The 13,874-nt window shown below is 40.0% G+C and overlaps 1 protein-coding gene across 2 annotated transcripts in view; it reads left to right on the forward strand.

Moving 5' to 3' along the window:
* rimkla (ribosomal modification protein rimK-like family member A) overlaps positions 1–9,966 on the forward strand; it is a 106,486-nt gene extending 96,520 nt beyond the window's left edge. For both annotated transcript variants that reach the window (XM_038821704.1, XM_038821705.1), the window contains exon 5: positions 1,357–9,966. In XM_038821704.1, coding sequence (XP_038677632.1) covers positions 1,357–1,853 — 497 coding nt within the window. In that variant the 3' untranslated portion in view covers positions 1,854–9,966. The remainder of the gene's footprint in view (positions 1–1,356) is intronic.
* The last annotated feature ends 3,908 nt before the right edge of the window (positions 9,967–13,874 follow it).

The following is a 13,874-nucleotide window of genomic DNA, read 5'->3' on the forward strand; positions in this document are numbered from 1 at the left end:
CCCCCCATCCCCCACATTGTTGCAGGCATCTATCTCATTCATCCTAAAGAAGGACAGAGACCCCGAGCAGTGTGTGTCATACTGTCCGATTTCACAATTAAACGTTGATGCGAAATGTTTGGCGAAGGTACTGTCTACACAGATAGAGGGTTGTGTGGCTTGGTATATTCAGATCCACTGAGCCTCCCAAATACAGTCTCTCGTTGCCCTCACCCACCTCAAGATCTGCTCCTTTACCCGGAATCAGTGCATCCTCACTATCACCGCCCTCGGTGGCTCCCCTGCTCTTGGCCTCTTCCTGAGCAATCAATGTGCCCGACACACCTCCGGGGTCTTCTTGCAGATCCCCTCATTCACCAGCTTCGCCAACTTCTTCGACACACAGGCCATGGCACTCCCAGACATAACAGAAATATGCCACTCATTCCTTCCACCCCCTTCGACAGGCCTACAAGGCGCGGACACTTCGGCCTGGACTGTCAGGTGTCCACCCTTGCTTTCCTCCAGAATCGCCACCTCCCCCTCCACCTCCACAATCCAATCACTGTAGTCATCACCATCTTTTCCACCTCTTGGATCATCGTACCTTGCAACTCCAGGCGCTTCTCCACCTGCTCCATGGCACAGCAAAGAGGGGCAACCGCTACCTCAATCGCCCTCGACCAATCCTCCTGCATCTTTAGTCGATGCTGCGAAGTTCCCCTTTAATCATCCCTATTAATTGTTCCACTGGCATTGGGGTGGGCGAAGACCATTCCATGTCTCCAGTAACTGCGTCACGCAGATCCTCCACCTCCAACACCGTCGCCTTATTTATCCTCTGATGGGTGCAGTAACCACCACCATTCTGCTTCAGAGGAGAATTCATTCCCCACCATTTATCCCACAAGCCTTCTGACCAAAGAGCCCGTTAATAGGGCAGAAAAGGCCAAAACCAAAACCTTCAAACAGGAGCTACGTTGTGTGACCGATCAGCATGTGGCTGCCACCGGAGGTCTATAACAAGATTTCTACAGGGAAGCATCCTCGGCATAAATTTCTTCAGTTGTTTCATCACCGACCTACATTCTTGTCATAAGGTAATTGAAGAGGGGCTGTTTGTTGATAAATCTAATGTTTAATTCCCTTCACAACATTCCTGATAAAGAAACCCATACCAACCCACATCCGGATCTGGACACCTTCTAAGGTTGGTTTGACAAGAGCCGGCAATATTTGTTCCATATAAATTCTAGGTAGCATAAAACCGCCAAAGTGCTTCCCCCTGACCTTCAGTAGCACCATTTTCAGCATGTTGGGGGCCAATATTGACCTGAACCAGAGTTCTGAACTGATGTTTTTTTTTCTGTTTCACAGGAGGTGTTGGTGTGATGCATCAGCTGAGTGAGCAGGGCAAGCAGCTGGCAATCCAGGTCTCCAATATCTTGGGCATGGATGTGTGCGGTATCGATCTGCTCAGGAAAGATGACGGTTCTTTTGTAGTTTGTGAAGCCAATGCAAATGTAGGTTTCAGGGCCTTTGATAAAGCTTGCAATCTGGATGTAAGTGGTATCATAGCGGACTACGCCCTGTCGTTGCTGCCAAGCAGACTGACCAGAAAGATGTCACTTCTTTCTGTAGTTTCGAGTGCCAGTGAAACAAGTGAGCCAGAGGTAGGGGCTTCAGTCAGTGCCATCCCAGAGGGTATGTTCACTATGAGTGTAGGATCAAGCTCTAGTGAGAGTGACCCTGAAATAGTGGAGGTCAGGGATTCTGACACTGCTGTTTCCAGGTCCATGCAAACTATACTGCCTGAGTCGGGCTACAACATGAACAATCTCATAAACACTGAAATGAAACTATTGAGTGAGTGAGTGAGGTTATAAACCTCTGCTAATAGGTACAACAAACAGGGCAGCTTTCCTTGCTGAACTGTGGATAAAAGGGTAAAAGAATTGATGGACAGGACACTTAATGGTTAATATGGGAATAAATTATATCAAAGTTGGGTTTGTTGAATAACCCTGAATGACGTTATAGCCATTAACTCACTCCTGGGCAATGGGTTATGCAGCCTCAATGTCACTGGGGTCAGGGGTTGCAGTTAGAAACTGATAAACTTACTTCAATAACACAATAATACAATTTCAGTTGCTTAGTTAAAAGGCATTACCTCGGCAAAATAAATAGTCAATATCAGAAAAGGAAAGACTGGTTAATGTTACGGCGAAGACCCTTTATCAGTTCCTGTTAGGAAATGCTCTGCCTCTGCTTGATATCTTCCCATGGTACGCTGGTTGAAGTCAGGAACATGCTGCATTTGGAATCAATATAAATGAACTGCGCCTCCACACTATTTTCTGCTTCCTTAGAATAGCTGTTTCATACATTCCTTACTTATTATCTGCTGTGACAGCAGTGTTATTTGCTAAAGTTGGTGTCTACTTCAAAGGATTTTGATATTTTTTGGGAATTTTGGTGAGAATAGTTTGAACTGGTGTGCAAAAAGCAGATTTTTATTCTGGAGCATGTGGTAACTCACAAGCTGAGCTGTTTAGCTGGTCCTAGACCAAATGCACAAGCATGAAGGGAATGGAGAGCTTCAGTTCAAAATTAAATTTCAGCATGTACCAAAAAATGACAAGCCAAGATTTCAATTCTTATCTCTTCCTTTCCCTCCTCCCAAAAGTATCTTGGAGCTGTGACATTCAAATATTAATTAGAAAATAAACAAACTTCAGTCGAAAGTAATTTGAGAGAAAATCTAATCATTAAAATATCAAAGAACCTGGATGGTTAGTCGCTTAGAATTTGGCACATGAGGTTGCCTCAGGTAGGTTAATGGATATAAATGCTTACTGAGAGGATGTGATCATCAACGTTCGTTACATTTGAAGGTGAATTAGATATTCTTCTAAGCTCGAGATTTAATTGTAACGTTGAAGAAATCTTCACTTTGTTGATGTTATTGACAAAGTACAGTTTTTCTCAGAATTGTAATTGCATGGAAACAATCCCAGACATAACAGAAATAGTGGGGCAATAAATAAGATATGTATTCTAACCCTTAGATACAGAAGTTATTTTGACTCATGGTGACCCAAGTTGATGTGTGTTATAAATGTTTTGATTTGTTGCCACAACTTGTTGCCCCTTACCCCGTTTCAGTTTTTAATTTTATTTATACTAATGCGATATTACGATTGTCAAAGAAAGATGAAGGCTATTTGTCCCATTTGAGGCTTGTCCCTAGCATCCTGACTCTCCAGACTTAGCATCATTGCCAAGTCTGAAAGATATGAAATGTGTTGGGATGATCTTGGCTCTTTCAACAGCTGGTTTTGCAGAATCGTTTGATCTGGTTTAACCAGCGGAGTGTGCAAAATTAAAATTCCTGGGATTAACTGTAAATCAGTAAGAATTTTAAACATTTTGTCATTTGACATGATTCAGATCAGAAAACGTTTATATGCTGGGTGTTGCTAGACAGGTGAAATCTGCAAGGTGTGTAATGTATGGGGATTGATCTGTGCTCTTTTGACTTTTTAGAAGCCAGCTGCAGCCTCTCAATCTATGCTGAGCCTCTCTTATAAAAAGTGGTGTCTGTGTTAACAAACTGTATCTCCCAGAATGATGAGCACAGCATCAGTGCTAAGTTTTAAACATTTCAGTATATTTCCTCATTTTTAAATAATTGTCAGTGAGTTCAAATGAACATTACTGATTGTGTTAACATTTAACAGTTAATGGATCAGTAAACGAGCATGAAACTCACAGGCACCATCAACAGATTAGGATATACAATATTATTATTTTTAACAGAAAAACTCTTTTTGTTGATGCATTGGCCATGATCATACTGTTGTTAATGCTGGAACTTTAAACAGAAAGCCACCTGTCAAGTGAGTCCTAGCTGTCTCATTTCATTAGATGAAAAGCTAAGTAAAGCAGCTAGATGTTGAAGTGTTAGCTATTATTGTAAAATTAGCAGTGCAAGGGAATCAGAAGCCAAATATAGTAAACTAAACTTAATACCATTAAATTGTGTATTTTTAAAAACTGCCACTTTTTTTTGCCATATTGAAAACCTATATTGCATTGAGATAACCAGAAATCCTGGGCAGATTTGGCCACAGAATCAATATTCACCTGTCACACAGTTTGGTTGTGTTTCCTGCAGAAATTACCTTTAAATGGTGCAGATTCTGCAAGTAAGAGCCCTCTGATCGCTCAAAATTGAGCTGCTTGTGTCACTCCGAAGTGTTCTCTCAATAATGTGGTTCCCATCAATGCAAAGGCAGTCTGGCAGAGGCGGGTACTCTTTTTGCACCATTACTTACAGGGCAGCCTGTTGTTGTGAGCAAATTTAAAGCCATAAAAGAGCATTGTACTCGATTCTGCTTTCAGTGTATTTTGCACTTGGAAACTACCCTGACCTGGGTTAAAAATAATTAATTCCTATTGGGGGTTCCAGTTATCCAACATGGAATGTTATGTTGGCAATAATTCAAGGGACTTTGAACTAAAATAATTAAAATTGACTCTTGGGCTTGGTTGAAAGGCTCACAGCATCTTCTTCCACCTTTTAATATCTGTGAGCACATTGGATTATAACATTTAAGATGGCTTGTGAACGTTCCCATCTATTTTCTATGAATCTTTCTGCATTTTTTAAGACAACAGGTTACTTTGCAAAATGAAAATCCAAAATTTAAGGCTTTATCTACGTTAATTAAAATTTTTCACGCAGTATTCTGATTGACTATGTTCTAGCTGCTGCTGGCTTTAAAGTCAATGACTTGAAAATCCCTGGAAATATTTCTATGGAACACTGAATTCAAGGATAAAGCACAGACATGGCTCATTATGCATTGCTTAAACTGTTTACTACATTTCTCAAAGCAGATGCTCAAATTTTGTTTTGCATGCTGTTCTCTGACTGTGAAAGCACCACATGTTCTGTCACTGAGCCATGTAATCCCAAAACACTTCCTATTGGGGATCCTGTTTCTGACCTTACTGTGCCTGGGCTGGTGGAGGGGCCTGGGGATTTACTTCAATGGAAATGTTTGTGAACAATAGCAAAAGGACAAAATCGGGCCTCGTAGTCAATGTTTGCTATTTATGCTTGCACCTGAAGAATAACCATGTGGGTGAAGTGCCAGAAACCATTTTGACTGCAGCTGTCACCCAGCAGAAGTCCTGGCCTTCATAAGGGTTAAGATGGGGGTGAAAAATGAAAATTAAACCCACCTATGCTTTGGAAATTGAGCAATTTCTGTGGCAAACAGAACATTCTAATAGCACTAAATATGAACTTTCATACACTTTCTTACCAACCACCCACCCCAAACACTCGGAAAGGATTAACCTTGACATTCTTTCAATGGAGCTCTCAGTTACTCTGTAAATCCAACGTTGTGTATACTTTGTTGAGTGGAAAGGGCATTTCTTGAATAAGGTGTAACTAACTCCCTCACCATTTTGAGGGAAGAAGAATGAATTGTCAAGTGTGCAACTTATTCACCGACATTTCCAGTAATTGGCTCATGAGCTGTGTTTGAAGTGATATGGACTGTCACCAGTGAGATAGTAGTAATTGTTTTTGTGACGAGCTTTTGGATAAATTGACTAAATGAGTGGAGAGCTTGCTGGCGTTCAAGATCAAGAGGTGACTGATAGCACAAGTCCAACATTGGAACGTACACTCAATTGGGACATCCATAATTGTGGGGAAAATCTGCTTATTCTCAGGGTAACATAGTTTGCAATTTAACTCGAGGATATGCTAGAGGATGAAGACTGCATGTTGAATAAAGATGCCATATAATTGCATTGAGTGCGCTTAACCCCCTTCATGTGAGGGGTGTGGGAGGAGGCGCTTCAATGGTTCAAAGCTTGAAAGTATTTTAAAATGGTTTGGAGGAAGTATTATGTTTTTGTTGGTGCTCTGCCCACTGATCTGTTTCAGTAAATTTAAGAATTTGCTGATTGTTTTTTTAAATGGCTGGTGTTACTATAGTGGTTCTGCACATGTTGTGTCCTGGTCAGAGCAAAATATCTCAAATATCCACAAGTGAAGCTGACTGGGCGACTTGTTAGAAAATGTACGATCAACAGCTAGCTGAGATATTTACAATAAACATCTAAAATGTAAAATAAGTTTTTGTTTTTGTTTATATGAATCAACTAGTACTGGGGGTAAGAGAGAACATAAGTAATAGCAGTAGGTCATTTGTCAATCGGAAATCTGTCTAACTCAGTCTTGAATATATTCAGTGACCCAGTCTCCACTGCTCATTGGGGGAGAGAATACCAAACACTGAGGAAATTCCTCTTTGTCTCTGTTTAAATGAGAGACACCTAATTTTGAAACTTTGTTCTAGATTTCCCCACGGAGAGACATCCTCTAAGTATCTATCTACCCTGTCGAGCCTCGTCAGAATTTTATGTTTCAGTAAAATCACCTCTTGTTATCCTAAACTCCAGGAGCGGTCAACCTACTCGACCTTTCACCCCAGAAATCAGGCTTGCTGAGCTGCCCACAATGCAAGTGAGGTGACCAAAACTGCATGCAGTACTCTAGTTGTGGTCTCACCAATGCCTGTACCGTTGTAGTAAGAAAATATAACTTTTTTTTCAACAAACCCGTGATTCTTGAGCCATGCACATAATGAGAAACTTCTTCAGACATGAATTCCTTCAGCCGTAGACCTTTGCTACAATAGGATTCAGAGATCAGAGCCACAGATATTTCTGCATGATCTTTGATAGATGAGTACTGTATGACACGATGTACAAAATGTGTTCTCTTGCAAAACGCTGAGTGAATGTTGACTAACAGGGTGGCAGATTTACTCAGTTGTACTGGTTTAATTGACACTCGTTAATATCCCCTACCAATATTTCTAGAATGGAATGTATATGTTTTTATATAGGAGGTGAGGGAAGAGATTTGATACTTTTGTCCACCGTTTCTCTTCATTCCAGCTTTTAGAATGAACAGAAATATTATTGCAGAATTTTGGCATTTGTCTGATCAATGAGGATTATTTTACCTAGTAAATATTATTTACATGATACATGAAATGTGGGATGAATTTATTGGTCCAATTTTAGCACAATAACAAAACTATTAAGTGAAACCAACACTATGACTCCCTACTACACTGAAAGCTTTAAAATGGAAGCCCTTGTAACAGATTTCAAATTAAATTGTAGATCTTTTACCACAACATAAACATGGTCTCTATATCTAGGACAGATTTGAGAGCAGTTCATTGTACAGTGTAAAACTAAGGCAGCCGTATCAATCCTGACATTCCGTTGTGTTTGCAGACCTACTGAGGGAGAGTAGGATAAACAGCCCTGTCCCATTCTCAAGGCATGAGTAGAATATTATACATATGTAGTTAGGAATTAAATTTAACTTGTATTTAAGAGAGAAAAATATTTGAACATCCAAAATCTGTTGAGTTTATGCTTTTACTGCTTATTTCATAAATGCTCCATGTTCTTTAAACATTGGAGCAGGGTGTGGGATGGAAAGGTCAGAAAATGTACATTTTATGAATAAGCTGCGAGTGTTCCAATGCATTGAACTGTACAGCTGTGAAGTTTGAATTTACTGACGGTTTCACTAACTGTTTCTCTGTAGAACATTGTATTTAGAGCAAGGTTGATTTCTATGTGTAAGTGTGACTGTGTGCATGCAGGAGTGGGTGCCTTGTTCAAATGTAATTGACACAATAGTCAAAAAATGAGTTGCAGTGCAAGACAGTTGTGCAACCAGGTATCCTTGACAACATACACTAGGGACATGGCTGTACTGGATTGAATTATCAAAGCCTGAAAATTTGTGTAATCATCTTTTATGAAATGATTCGGGGGGGAAATACACTAACCTCTTCATCTTTTATTGGGTAAAGCAATTTTTAAGTGCAGCGTTTCCCATTTTGGTCTATGTTTGTTTGATACGGAAATGAACTGTAATGGTTGTTTCCTTTTAAGGTGTAGCAAATTAAAAGGTTCAGTGTATGCATCATTGGTTATACATTGTGTTTGCACATATTGCAATGAGGGCTGTGATTAAGATCTGGCCATAGTGATGTGTACAATTACTTCAGCCTCAAGCTATTGGAAGTTGTAAAAATGTTGACTGATAATTAAAACAATACAGTAAATAATTCATTAGACCCTTGGGCTGCAGTTCTGGATGGCATGGAGATAGGTGGTGATCAGCACTAAATGTACCTTTATATCTTGGCTGAAGATTTTTTATAAACCTGAATTTATCTCCTATTTTTGTGATCTTGTCCAGATGGCAGCTAGAATTTGCAAGTTTATAAACTATTGTAAACTTTTCACATGTTTTTGTTACACAAAGGATATTTTATAAACTTTCTTAGAATTTTTTTTAAAACCATTTTTACTATTGGTTATTAAGTACCTTTCTGCTAAGCAGTCATTTGAATATTTACGGTGATCGAAGCATTGAATTTTCCATTTGTAAATCTGGTGCCTCTTGACATGCTGTCTGCATAGCCTGATTGTACTGCTGTTTGCTTGACAGCTGTGTGACTGTAGCCCAAAGGTATAAAGCAAATAGTAACTCATTTTCTGATGATAGTACTTCAGGTTTTGCCTCCTGATCTCATGGATGCTATCCTGTGTCAAATAATGTGCATCCAGCCTTTTACTTTCATCATCGGGACACAAACTCTTAGTTAGTATGGTCCTTTTGGAAAATTTTGTAGTACAGCTGTGGGTTACTACTTGTATCATATGTTATGCATTCCCTACGTGTGTGTATGTATGTATCTGAGCGAGAGAGCATGCATGTCTTTGGTGATTGTACCGATTTCAAGAGTGTGGTTAACTGGTAAGTGGATTGACTCGCAATGTTTGAAAATTTGAAGGACTAATGAGATTGAGAATGCTTGGTAGGGGTTTCATGATCATTAGACTGGTAAACTGAATTCCTAGACATCCGTATTCTAACTTGCTTCCCAAATGCTTTTTAACCATGAACTGACATTCATAGATTTGATAGGCAAATGGTTGTGATGAACTGCACAGAGAACTGAAGAATTATAAGTATGAAACATCTACCATCACATGCTTCTAGTTTCTGTCGAGTGTTAAATATACTCGAATCAATCTTAAACATTTGGTTCCTGGGGAGAGAATTTTCAAACCGTGCAGGGTAAAATGAAATTTGAGAATCTATTCATTTAAATGGTCCCGCTCCATTACCAAATTAAATATTTGTTGTTTATGGCATATACTTCATTTCAGCACCATATTTAAGTGGGTCCTAAATCGTATTGCTTATCCCTTGTGCAGCATCTTATAATGCTGCATGTTTATATTGTCAATTTGCTCTGCATCAGCTATTTTTCCTGCACTGTTCTATATTTCAGCCTCTGTGGCACTGAATAATGGCAGTGCAAAGCCAGACTAGTGGATCTATGAAGCAAAAGACCCCATTACATTGAATAGAATCCTTACAGTGCAGAAGGAGTCCATTTGGCCCATCAAGTCTGCACCGACCCTCTGAAGGAGCACTCCACCCAAGCCCACTCCCCTGCCCTATCCCTACTATGCTCTTAACATCAGTAACACTAACTGTGAAACATTACATCTTTTGAACATCAGTAAACACTCCAGATGCCAAGTTTCTGTATTGGGTTTATGGCAATCTTTAAAAAAATTATCAACCCTCGGCTATTTGCCATTCTTATTTTGAGTTTATAGAATGTTTTTATTGATGTTTCAGTTTGAATGTGAAACTCCTACCAAGTAGTGCAAACTGACCAAGTGCCAGTGTAGCTGGCCAATTATTGGTACTTGAATAACTAGTTGGAAAGGCAGAGATGTGGTGTTAGTCACATTGATCATGGTGAATACTGTACATATACTTATGTTTCTTTTTTTAGAATGTAATAAAAATGATTAATAGAAATAAAAACAAATCTATTAAACTGAGTTGTGTTTTTTTTTCATTTTTTAAAGAGGGATAAGTAAATAGTTACACCAAACATAAGATACTTTGTGTGCCCTCTACAATGAAACAGCTTCTTGGAAAGCATTTCCCTGTGACAATAATTTGTAAAATTTTAGCATTAAATGGTTGTTTGAAGCTTTACTGGGAAGTGAGTTTTGTTTTTAGTCTGGTCCTGTATAACCCAGAACTGAACTGCGAGAGCTCTAGATGGACATGGAGAGATAGTATACTTTGTCAGACATTCTGTCTCTCTTATGGAAAAGTTCAGCTTAATAATGCTTTCACTCATTTACAAAGCAGTAAAGAGACACTTATTCCACACTAACATTTTATTTCGCCTTTGGCAGTAGATAACGCACTTAGATCATTTGTATTTGGTATCTGCACCAAAATAGGTTTACCTACTTCATGTTTTTTAAAAATAAATTCTGTACCAGTGTGCATTACTTTTGTTTTTGTATTGAATTTCATTGAAATTGCACATCCACTGACATTTTCCCCTTCCTCAAAGCATTGCAATAGATGTGAGGCACAGTCTGTTGCAAGAGTACTCGCAAATCTCCATTGCGATATCTCTCTTAGCTCATCGCCGCCTTTATGAAATGGTCACCATGATTCAAGGTAGTTTATTACTTCTCACTCTGTACTGTGAATGATTTTATTTATTCACATACATGGCTGAAATACCGCAGAGACCAAATGAGACTCTAGTTTTTTTGTTCACCAGTTTTAATCAAACATTTGCAGGGAAGCTTTACCTGTGCAATATGGAGTATAAGCTTCTTGATCAACCACGGTACAGCATTCTTTGACTGTTATACAGGTAATAGTTCATTTGCATTTACCAATAACAAATTAACATGATTTGATACTTAAATGCATTTACCCAATCAATATTCATATTGATTAAACAGAGATTGTACCATCATGTTTATATTAAAGCTACAACCTTCAACCTCTAGATATAATGGACAAGGCAGCATCTTGTATCTGTCAGAAAACTCCAACCCTGCTCAGTTTCCACATAATCTTGCAGCTGCACCATGAGTCTTGTAAACAATTTTACTTGAGTTGGTATTAACTCTTTCTTTCCCCTTTCAGTCCCCCACCCCCTTAAATGATATTGCATTCTAATTGGCCTAAATTAGGTGAGGCTAATTATTGGCTTAAAGAGTGCCTGATCAATTTTTCTCTGGTTTCTGTGTGCAGGATCAATTTCTAATTGGTTTCTTGAGGATTATTAAAGTTTGTTACTTTAATTTTAAAACAAAGAATAGAGTGCTAAAGTTGTTTATAACCTAAAAGTTGTTTACAAAGGCTAATGTAAAATATATGTGTGTGTGTGTATATATATATATATATATATATGTTAAAAATTTAAAGAACTACAGAACTGCAAAAGTTAATTCCAGAATTTAATTCTAAATTTAGAAATTTCTAAATCTAAAATCAAAGATGATTACATAATATGAAATATGAAAAACTTTCCTTAAACATCACAAGTTACACTTCACTAATTTAATGCACAAGGCTGTATGTTTTAATACTTGTTTTTATTTGCACAATAGGACTTTGAATTTAGAGAACAGAGCTGATAATAATGGGGAGGGAGGTGGATTGTTCCTCACCAGTAATTGTTCAACCTTGACCTTAGATTGATGCTGTTTTCTGACAGTCCCCATCTGCAGATCGCCTCACTCAATATAGAATAGAATAGAACAGTACAGCACAGAACAGGCCCTTCGGCCCTCGATGTTGTGCCGAGCAATGATCACCCTATTTAAACCCACGTAACCCGTATACCCGTAACCCGACAAACCCCCATTAACCTTGCACTACGGGCAATTTAGCACGGCCAATCCACCTAACCCGCACATCTTTGGACTGTGGGAGGAAACCGGAGCACCCGGAGGAAACCCACGCACACACAGGGAGGACGTGCAGACTCCACACAGACAGTGACCCAGCCGGGAATCGAACCTGGGACCCTGGAGCTGTGAAGCATTGATGCTAACCACCATGCTACCGTGAGGCCCCAATCATTCGAAATAACATCATGCATAGACTTTTAAAATCAATTTAGAGTACCCAATTCATTTTTCCAATTAAGGGGCAATTTAGCATGGCCAATCCACCTACCCTGCACATCTTTTGGGTTGTGGGGGCGAAACCCACGCAAACACGGGGAGAATGTGCAAACTCCACACGGACAGTCACCCAGAGCCAGGATCAAACCTGGGACTTTGGCGCTGTGAGGCAGCAGTGCTAACCACTCTCCTGCGTTGCTCCCATTCTGGTTCCAGCGGCAGGAGGCACACGGGCTGTTTAGCACACTGGGCTAAATCAGACCAAGGCAGGCCAGCAGCACGGTTCGATTGCCGTAACAGCCTCCCCGAACAGGCGCCGGAATGTGGCGACTAGGGGCTTTTCACAGTAACTTCATTGAAGCCTACTCATGACAATAAGCGATTTTCATTTTTCATTCATCTTGTGCAATAAAGCCTTGATTGTTTCACCATTCTTGTCATGTGGTAATTGACGGTGCATCACTGTCTTACCGTTCAGTTTTCCTGTCCAGTCTACTAGGGCCGAATCTGTCCTCCTATTGTCATAATTACCTTTGTTTAACCCCTGAATGTGAGTTTGGGACTCTAGTTTCTCGCCCTCAAACTGAATTATATTTTTAAAATGAAATTTAGAGTACACAATTCATTATTTTCCAATTAAGGGCCAATTTAGCGTGACCAATTCACCTACCCTGCACATCTTTCGGTTGTGGGGGCGAAACCCACGCAAACACGGGGAGAATGTGCGACTTCCACACTGACAGTGACCCAGAGCCAGGATCGAACCTGGGACCTTTGGTGCTGTGAGGCAGCAGTGCTAACCACTGCCACTCTGCTGCCCCCCCAACTGAATTTAGTTTATCATGCTATGATCACTCTTTGCTAGAGGATCCTTAACTGTGAGGTCGTTAATTAATCCCTGCTCATTACATAATACCAAACCCACAATAGCCTGTTACCTGGTTGTGACCTCGACGTCCCTGCTGGCTGAGAATCAGCAGGCAGGAAACATTTGAGAGAAAGAAAGAGAGAGCAGCCCTCAGCCTCTGCTCTCAGCATTCAGGAGCTTGCAGCCAAACCCTCTGGAAAAAAATAACCCCACCTGACCGGACCCAATCACTGTCTGTGGTCAGGCAGAATATGGTCCCTGGCCAATCCATTGGTCACCAGACAATCAATCGAAGTCTTGAGTTCTGTTCAAAATCTAACTCTTCATAGTACTGATGTGGAGATAATTCACCTGAGGAAGGAGCTGCGCTCCGAAAGCTAGTGATTCGAAACAAACCTGTTGGACTTTAAACTGGTGTTGTTAGACTTCTTACTGTCTTCATAGCACGATGTACTATTTAGCAACTTTTGAGTTCCTCTCTTCCCCAGCTCAACTTAAAGGTATGTCTGCATTAAAGATCCATGGATCAAATGTGATAACGGCAAAGTAAAATAAATAGGAAATAATGGAATCAACAGGAAGGGCACATACATAAAATTATCATGGACATAGTAATCACAGTCACAGTTTAATCATTACAGGCACTCTTAGAAATATTGTGTCAAAAGTATTCCCTGATCCTGAGCTGCGGGGAGGAGAAGAAAAATGTATTTTCCTGGGTGAGGTGAGGTGACAGTCCTTGACAAACTCATGTTCTGTTTTCCGGGCCGTTCCCATTGTAAACGCACTCTGTTCTTGCTCTTGGTGCCACCCCCAGCACGCTGGCCCAAACCACCTATGTCTTGGGTCTAGAGTTCAGAGACCTGCCTTGTGGGACCTCCATTCTTGTGTGACGCAACAGCCAGTGAGTATTCTTTCAAATGAAACTACTCGC

Source organism: Scyliorhinus canicula, chromosome 16, assembly GCF_902713615.1.
Source record: "Scyliorhinus canicula chromosome 16, sScyCan1.1, whole genome shotgun sequence".
NCBI classification, from domain to species: Eukaryota; Metazoa; Chordata; class Chondrichthyes; order Carcharhiniformes; family Scyliorhinidae; genus Scyliorhinus; species Scyliorhinus canicula.